The 9,298-nt window shown below is 37.5% G+C and overlaps 1 protein-coding gene across 1 annotated transcript in view; it reads right to left on the bottom strand.

Annotated features, from left to right (window-relative positions):
• Positions 1-8,646, bottom strand: part of LOC149227219 (putative cysteine--tRNA ligase) — a 211,522-nt gene extending 202,876 nt beyond the window's left edge. Inside the window, exons 1-4 of the mRNA XM_089377718.1 lie at positions 8,067-8,646; positions 7,560-7,657; positions 7,064-7,189; positions 6,650-6,706 (exon numbers count right to left, since the gene is read on the bottom strand). Coding sequence (XP_089233844.1) covers positions 6,650-6,706; positions 7,064-7,189; positions 7,560-7,657; positions 8,067-8,214 — 429 coding nt within the window. The 5' untranslated portion in view covers positions 8,215-8,646. The remainder of the gene's footprint in view (positions 1-6,649; positions 6,707-7,063; positions 7,190-7,559; positions 7,658-8,066) is intronic.
• Positions 8,647-9,298: the final 652 nt, after the last annotated feature.

A 9,298-nucleotide genomic window follows, 5' to 3' on the forward strand; every position in this document is an offset into this window, starting at 1 on the left:
TTGCACTTCTAAATCAGCGAAGGGGTAAAAAGGCTGCGCAGGGGTAAAAGAAGAATACACATGTCTTATGTGTAGTTCTTCCCTTGTGTGGAGATGGAATTTTGACCCGGGTTGAGAGGTGGAGATTGGACAGGTAATTGTGCGCAGGATTTGGCAAGGTGAATTAGGAGGCTCGGGTGAGCGTTTCACTTTGTGCAGAGGTGCACATAATTTGTAAGAAGGTTGTTCTACGCCTTGATGTAAAATATTCTAAGTGTTGGCTTGAAGTTTGTCAAGCATCACTTGCATTTGTACAATTGAAGTAAAGTTGTTATAATATATATTGCTGGGCAGACTTTCTGGGAGTTGCCCCTCCCTTTGTACTTGTTTATTGTTGATGTTCTCGGTTTATTGTACATGGTTAATGATTGAGAATGATCTTCTTTAAAGTATAAAGGATAACTCTTTACTTGGTTGCAAGAGAACATAAGTTAAAGTAAGTTTATGTTGGAGTAGGCGTAGTCCATAAACGTTAGTATTGTTAAAAAGAAAGCGTTCGGTGGTGTCGCACCTCGCTACAAGCGGTTGAAAGATCACCGCAGATGTAGGGGCGTGACACCCCCCCCCCCTTGAAGTCTATATAAAGGAGAGCCTTCCTCCTCATTTGACACATCGATTATGTTTTGATTATCTTTGATCTAGCGAAGTTGGGAGCAGAAGGAGGAGGGTCGAAAATCTGAAGGAGGACTTGGCACTTGGTTTGGCATCTCTCTTGTTCTTGGGTATTGGTTTGGCTATTATCTTGATGTTGTTTCTGATGTCTTGATGATCTATGAACTCTCTCTCTCATAAGGAAACAATTTTATGGGTTTTCCCCTTATGGGTTTTTCCCTGGCCTTGGGCCTAATTCTGTGTCTCTTGTCTCATGATTTCATGGTTATTTTCTACTGCTTTTACATGTTTAATGGTTGAATTTTCTTTTGTATAACTAATTAATGATATTGGATGAATGATATGTGAAATTAATGCTAATCGAATAATTGGAAGTAGTTATTTGTGGAAGGAAATTATTTCTAGCTTGTTTGCCCTAGAATTTCAACACGAAAGTTGTAGTTACTTTCCTAAAACTTGTTGACTTCTGGCCTTTCCTAGAGAGTGAACTTGTATGGAATACCATGTGTACAATATTTTATATATGCCTCTAAAATTTTTACCTAACAAACTACAGGCCTTCTTCTTTCCAATTCAATTGGTGGCACCCAATTTGGATCTCTAAAGAAGTAGATATCATTGTTTCACCTAGAAAACCTATTTGAGGATATTTTTAGGGCTAGTCCAAAACCCTAACTTTTATGAGCTATATCTCTCAACATTATAGCGAAAAATTAAAAAAAAAAAAAAAAATATATATATATATATATATATATATATATAATAATAAAAGAGTCTGAAATTTTTGCCATAGATACTTAGATATATACCCAATACTTCTGAAAATTTCATAAGTCTAAATCTTCGCCAAAAAGATTTTATAATGAAAATTAAAAAATTATCATTTTGAGACTATTTTCAAGATTAGTCACAAACCCTAACTTTTAAGGGCTATGTCTCAAAGTATAATGAACCATAACTTGAAATTTAACCACATGTACCTCGATATATTACCTCGGCCATTATAAAATTTCATTGTCTAAAACATCCTAGAGAAAAGGTTTAACAAAAAATGCTAATATGTCTTAATTGAAGGAGAAAAAACTTAGAATCAAATGCTCTAATACCATAAGTTATGAACCAAACGCCTTGCAACTGATAAAAAGTGGATGAATAATGATCCACTTCAAGGGAGAAACCTCCTTTTATAACAAATCAATGCACAAAGACAATATAAGATGATTTTAGAACTAGGTCTCCTTAGTATATACATAGGAGACAGAGCATACAATTACAATTAAAGGGTCTAGCTAACCACATTAATATAACAACAAAAATATAACTCACTATCTAGGGTTGTACATGGGGCTTTGTCTAGGGTTTAACACACATAAATAGGGGGGGAAATAGCATTCTTGCCTACTATAATGTTTAAGTGAAATTGTTTTTGGCAATTAGCCACTAAAACGACCCTGCTTCAGGAATTTGAAAATATATTTCATATCACTCTAGTAAGAAAGCTAACAAATCCACGAAGGAGAGCATATCAAGACGTTCCCAAGTTGTAATAAGATTATCTCCTATGAAGCCACCTTTAATAAAACTTATTTCTTTGAGCCTCACAATTTTGGCAACCATATTTCTAATCCAAATAACAAGAACTTAGCTAACACTTTGTAGCAAACATAAACAAATCAATTGGCCTCCACCCACCCACCATGTCCTACTTTGTAGGAAAAACAAATAAATCAATTACTTCCCAACAACCCACCATATCCCTTTTTACCCTTTACAGAACCAACTTCTCAAACATGTATTCATGTGCTCACTCATATGCCTTGTTTTGAAATCATCTTGACATTCTACTTAGGAATTTTGACAAGAACAATGCTAATAATGAACTACTTGGCAACAAAATAATCAACATCACAACCTCAAAAAGTATATATATTCTATGAGTGCACCTAAAGCATGTCTTTCATTATCCTTGTCATATATAAGACCCTCATCTTGATCTCTAGTGTTAGAATCCATTCATAAGCTTAGTTTTGCTTAAAATATTGATTTGTAGCATCATAACCCTCATCTTGATCTTAGTATTAGAATCTGTTCACAAGCTTGCTTTTGCCTATAATATTGATTTGTAGCATCATGACCCTCCTTATCCCAATTGATATATTTCCCAATTCCAACCCTTGTGGCTATATAATCCTCAAAAACACAAAGTTGATGTTTATTATTCCCAACACAAGTATGCTTTGTTGGATCGAAAAGACCTTATAATTGCTTTTTGAGATGCCTCTCCTTAGCCTTATAGTGTCATGAATTCATTTGCCTTTAACACTTGAAAAATTTATTGTCCTTCAATCAATTGTTTCCAACTACAAATTCAACCTAAGAAAGGTTGTAAGAAAGACACCAGATATCATACCAAGCAATCTATCTAAGCACAATACTAGGGCTCCAAAAGTGATGCATCACCAATATTCTGTCCAATAAACATGGTGATTCAAATCAGTAAATGGTCTAACTCATTATATAATCGACCAAAGCAACCTATTCAAACTTTGTGAAGGTGACTATGCAAATTAACATAGAACATGTCCATTCATGCTTAAAGACTAATTGAACCACTTTGATTGGACCATTTATAGCCACGACCTACTTCTAAGGATTTACATTGAAGATTGACATCGAAATGGCAAAACAAACCTATATATTATTTTAGTTTTCCTAGGATGTTCTAGCTTTACCCTATTAGGTATCTACATTTTCTATTTTTTACATTAATTTGACTTATTTTTCCCATCTTGGTGATTCCTTAGGTATATACTCTCATGATATACAACTCCAAACTTCCCTGAATTTCAATATTTATAGCTATGTTTCCTTATCTTCCTTTTTCAAGATATCTCATATCTAACCTTCAAGATATTTTAGGAGCTACAAATAACTTCTCCGTGTTGTGAATTGCTTTATAGATATTTGGTGCTAAATTCTATTTTTGAAAAGTCACAGATACATTCTTGCTATCTATAGGATGCTTCTAGATATGACCAGATGAGCTTTAAAACAATGGGGTCACATTACTTATGTGTTTGAAAGTAGGGTGTCAGTTGTATGTTAAAATGGGGCCAAAACATTTTCTACCAAACTAATGCACAATGTTATTTTTTTTTCTAAGTAAAAGTAATCTATTAATATGTACAAAAAATATACAAAGAGGATAGAGCCTCGAGCCAGTTTATCGTGGTTACATCAAAAAATAGACTGCCCTAACATTGGGGAAACCAGTCCAGCAAGTCCATAGCCTTTGAAAATGATAGCAGTTTTGAGACCAAACCCCACAAAAAAAAAACACAGTAAGACAAAACAACCCTGACATTTGGTCTAGAAAGGAGACCAGCATCCATCTTAAGATTATCAAAATCCAAAAAGAACCAGATATAAGTCACCAAGGCAGCCATAGTCGGCCAAGATCGAAGCTCAGTCCGCCTCTGCTGAAACTCTGTCTGCCACCTTCGACTGCCCGGAGGCCACGTAAGCTTAGCTGTCGTCATCTGGGATGGGTTCCTCGATGATTGGGCAAGCCCAATCATCCGCCACGTCCATGGAAGCACTGTCGTGTAGCCCTCCACCACCACCGTGAGGCTCGCTCCCTTCGCCTGAAGCATCCTGGATAGCAGAACCGTCGTGACGCAAACCACCAAAGGGGCTCATGGCAGCGGAGCAGCCCCCTTCACCATGCAGAGTTCCACCCATGTTCGGACCAAGGGCAGTGAGGAGACTGTCAACCATCACATTGTTACCAGAATCCCTGCAGTTGTTGCATCTGAGAGCACCTTCCTGCGGCGAGGTGGAGATATCAACCTGAGAGGCTGAGTGAGCGATTTCTTCAGAGAAGGAGATGGAGATAGAAGCTGTAATGACGGGTCTATTTAGGGAGCTACAGAACCTGAAGTGAGCAGAGTGAGGAGCGGGATGAAGGGGCGGAGGAGAGTTGTCAGAATGGACAGCGAATTCATCAAAGACAACTCCAGAAGAGCGAGCCCGACCTCTTCCACGCCTGGAATTGGGATGTCTACTATCTCCGAGAGCTTGAGGATGAAAAACTTCAGGGGAAGGAGAGGAGGTGGAGCGCTCTACCGAAGGACGAGAGCTTCCTCCCCTGTGACTACGCATGCGATGCCTAACCATTATGAATTCGCTGGCTGGGCGCTCAAACGGGGCAAAGACCAGAGGGACGAAGACAGAGGGAGCAATAGCAGAGGGGATGAGAGGCGAAACGGGGCTAGTCTGGGCAGAGAATAAAAAGCAGAGAGTCGAATGCGAATGGTGATAGCCGTTGTCAAAATCTGCACAGCACACAATCCAGCATCGCCGGCCTGTAGCAGTGCGGAGGCAGGGCTCAAAGGCCTGAGGCAGACAGATGCTGCAGAGCAAAGGAGACGGGAAAGAACTGAAGCAAGGTATCTCCATATTCCAACACTGACTAGCTTTTTGCCGAACAGACCCTGTATTGAATGCTACCTGCAGATAGTTATGAGGGCGTCTCAGGGTGATATGGGGGAGGGCGCCATCGGACAAGTGGCCCTTCCCATCACCGCCATTCTGCCAATCAACCATTAATGCGTATTCGTGTCACCCGCATCCGGGTTAATGCACAATGTTATTACTTGAACCAGTTACTTCTTATATCTAGAAAGCAAATTTAGAAACATTTCTAGAAGAATTGAGGGTGTGACCTTGAGTTTTGCAACTGTTTACCACCAAAATATTCTAGCAAAAAAGGATGCAAAGCAAGAACTATTCTGAAAGAGCTCATTAGAGAAGAGAATAGCAAATGGCATCACCCACCAAAAGAACAAGAGTGAAGAGAAAATGCAACCATCATTTAACCTCTACTTGAATGCTCCTTGGAATGCATTAATCTAGATCACCTTTAGATTAGATAAATTCATGGGCTAGGAAAGAGGACAGTCTAATTTGACTTCAATAACACCCAGGAAAAGCCCATTGGGAACACAACAAATATTCCAAAATTCAATGAGTGCTCCAGCCTGCCACTAAACTGAAAGCTATACGATCTCTAAGAAAGATGTCAAAGGACAATGTAAAAACTTTTTGAAGAACAGTTTTTAGCATACTTAATATTGGTTCTAGGTGTGACAATATGATCAAAAAATTAACTATCCTGATGGAAAACTTCTTACCACTCAGCTACCATCAACTATTTCAGGCAAGCAGTCGTGTTATCAAAGTGCACATGAAACACGACAGCCATTGTCATCCATTTAATGAAACTTCTAAACTAGTTGCATCACTTTGAACTGATCTTATACGTCCTTAATCCTGATCAACCTTTATTACACGAAGCCTTCATCCTTCTTTTAGTAGTGCTATAGAAGTTATTCCACAAGGCATCTCATCTACTAAAAATCCACCAATCCAAATTCCTAAGGTGATAAGATCTACATATCATCCTAAACTTACTACAAGAACAAAAAGGCCCGCTTAGATATTTTGAATTATAACGAGAATAGGAAAACATAATAACCTAACACATCAATGCCTGTGTCATTCAAAACTTATCTGAAAGTAGAGGTATAATCCTTCTCTCATGCTTTATGCAAAATAGAGTACCTATGAGGATTGTGTTACAACGGTATCAAATTGCAATTAGGCACATGCTACAATAGAATACCAATAAGGTATATCCTAATATAGAGTACAAATGATGTCCAATAAGATTAAGGTAACTTCGAGCAAGGAATAAGAGATCCTCATTTTAGAAAGGATGAATTTTTCAAATATTGACACGAAACAAACAAAATTATTAAAAATTATAAATCCATTTCATCCTTTTCACGCACATTAGTAGTTTAATGTTTCCTTTCCTTGTGGCTCCTCTTATTGGTGACCATTTTAAATGCAATTCATTTTCCTCTTCTCCAAAATATGTGCAATAAGTTCCTGCCATGTTCCATGTTATCAGGCATATAATGACAAAATGCATTACCTTCTTCTCTTGCTTCAAAATTTCTTCTTCAAATGCCACATTCAGATTGCTAAGTACCTGCACAAAGCATTAATTCCTAATAAGGTTGTCTCTTGGTTGGCTAAACCAGAATCAGCAAACATCAGAATGTAAAGAAAATGACTGCAAGATTTCTTTGGCTTCAAAATGTAAATAAGTGCCAATTTGCATGGGTTCTGAAAGACTGAAACCAGAAAATTCTGTGAATGGAAACAAATGCTATTCCTAATTATCAAATTATATGACAAGAGAGCCCTATTTTCATGTCAAAAGCAAAACAGTTTCAACTTTGAGAAAGAAATAATTTAATCTTTAAGTAACGCTCCCATGATTGTCTGAGAAATGAATGGGAGAGCCTATTTTGATTGATAATGAAAGCAAGTGTGCATATCATACTGTTTTTGCTTCATATGCAGTTGCAAGGTACTGCTCCAATAGATAGTTCCGACGGGCCTTGTTTATGATCTTATCATCAACATCAGTGATGTTCATAACGTACTGCACTCGGTAGTTGAAAAAACCCTGAGAATAAACAATACCGAAATTATAAACATCAAGAAATGGCACTTGATCTTCACCCTTCAAACATTTTTATTCTGCTAAATTAAAGCAAGGAGTCCTATTATCTTTTCCCGTATCCTGTTCCTTTCACAATTTGTTTATTTCTTGTTTATTTCAGGTCTACCTAATTATTTTTGAGCGAAATACAATCAGAGTGCATAATTAGGCAAACAAAAAATATTTACTAACGCTGTTACAGTATGTTTTTTTCTACCACAATCCACCCATATCATTTGTTATCTATATAACACACCAAAAAAACAGCATGTCCACTTAACAGGCAATTGAAAATTGGGCCATATTTTAACTATTAAGAGCAATTCCCTCATACCTCCAAAATTCGGCGCAGAATGTCAAAAGTCACATAATTTCTGGCGTGACCAATATGGGAGGAATCATATACAGTCGGCCCGCAAATGTACCATGTAACTGCCATACAGAGAGCATACAAACTTAGTCAAAAGACAATAATCTCAAACGCAAATGGCTTCAGGAAATAACTGAAGGAGTGTCAGTATATCCAACTGAGCCAATAAATCACTCTAAAAGTGACTTGCTCGTATTCTGCGTATGTTTCCCATATCTATGTGATGCTTCTGGATATGACTAGATGAGATTTCCCCTACTTTGACGGACTTCGTTCCGGTTACTATTGGTAACACAGAGGAAGGGTTCTGTCAATTCCAGCCCTCCGACTCAAATCCATTGATTGGTAGGACGAACTACTGGAAAGCTATGTTTGTTCGTGCTCGGCACATCTCTTTTACGCGTTCCTGCCAGAATCCTAAACTGGACATAGGTCTATGCGTGAGAAAAGGAAGGTTAGTGGAAACATTACCGAGATTGGAGCCATCTCTGGTGTGGAAAGGGACTTTGGTTCCGCAGAGGGTGTTGTTTATTCGAAGGCCTTTGGTGTGCGTGTTAGGTGGTGTCCAATTGCACCTTGCCTCCGCAGAGACCCCTCCTCCATTGTCCGCCAAAGTCATATTTGATTGATTTGCCAATCACCCCGAATACCTGCTATCTCCACGCTGCCTCCTGAGATTTTTCCTGCTCCACCGTCTATTTTTCTTATATTTTCAGTTTTTCCTTTGTTGCGGCTATCTCTCAGTGATTTTGTTCGAAACCGTGAAAGGAAATTAGTAAAAACAGAGGAGGGGTAAGTAATGAATAAGTTCGAGTGATGAAATCATCAATTCTCCGTCAAATCAATGATTTGGATCTCGATGCTTGCCCTCGTTTCCGGAGTATAAACAAAGCAGTAAGTTTACCAGCGTTTTTTTCATCTGAAAAAACAAAGCGGGTAATCTAAGGTCCAGTTATGAAATCATGCATACTCAGTCAAGTCAATTCAATGGATTGGATCTCACACTGGGTAATCTATTACACAAATGTTGGGATGAATGAAGACTGTATAGGGTCGATTTCGGACCCTTTGGCTGGTCCATTATATGGTAGGGTTTTGTTATTAAATTAAGAAACATATTTATTACATTATATGGAAGGGGTTTATTGTTGAATTAATAAACATAATTACTATAGCTAAAATTTAAAGGAATAGAATATATGTACCTTCAAATTATTTTGTGAATATTATATGTTAAGGTTTGATATTAAATATAAAAATATTTTATAAATTATTTTATTATTAAAAAAACATATATATGGATGTTTCGATTTTTCGATTTCATAGTAGTTCTCTCTCATCAAGTATACTTGAAAAAGACTTACCATGATTTGTACATCTATCTTCATTCTTATCACCATTTTGCCTAGAAATCTACCATTTTAAAGACCTTCTTTACTAGAGCTATTCATATTTTTGATCCTCACTTCCTCTCTAAAGAAAAATCTCATCTAACTAAAGCCCTTAAAAACAATAGATATTCCTCCTTTCAAATCAACAAAATGTTATGAGTAGTTATGGACTCTTCCTCATTACAACCTTTGCCCATCCCTCTCATGCTCTAAGTTTCTCTCCCCTATATAAAAGGCACCATTGATGTCATCTCTAAATCCTCTCCATGAAAACACCAAAACTCTTTTCAAATCCTACAAAACTTTAAATCA

Source organism: Pinus tabuliformis, chromosome J, assembly GCF_031772625.1.
Source record: "Pinus tabuliformis cultivar Carrire ecotype Pingquan chromosome J, CPIR1, whole genome shotgun sequence".
Taxonomy (NCBI): domain Eukaryota; kingdom Viridiplantae; phylum Streptophyta; class Pinopsida; order Pinales; family Pinaceae; genus Pinus; species Pinus tabuliformis.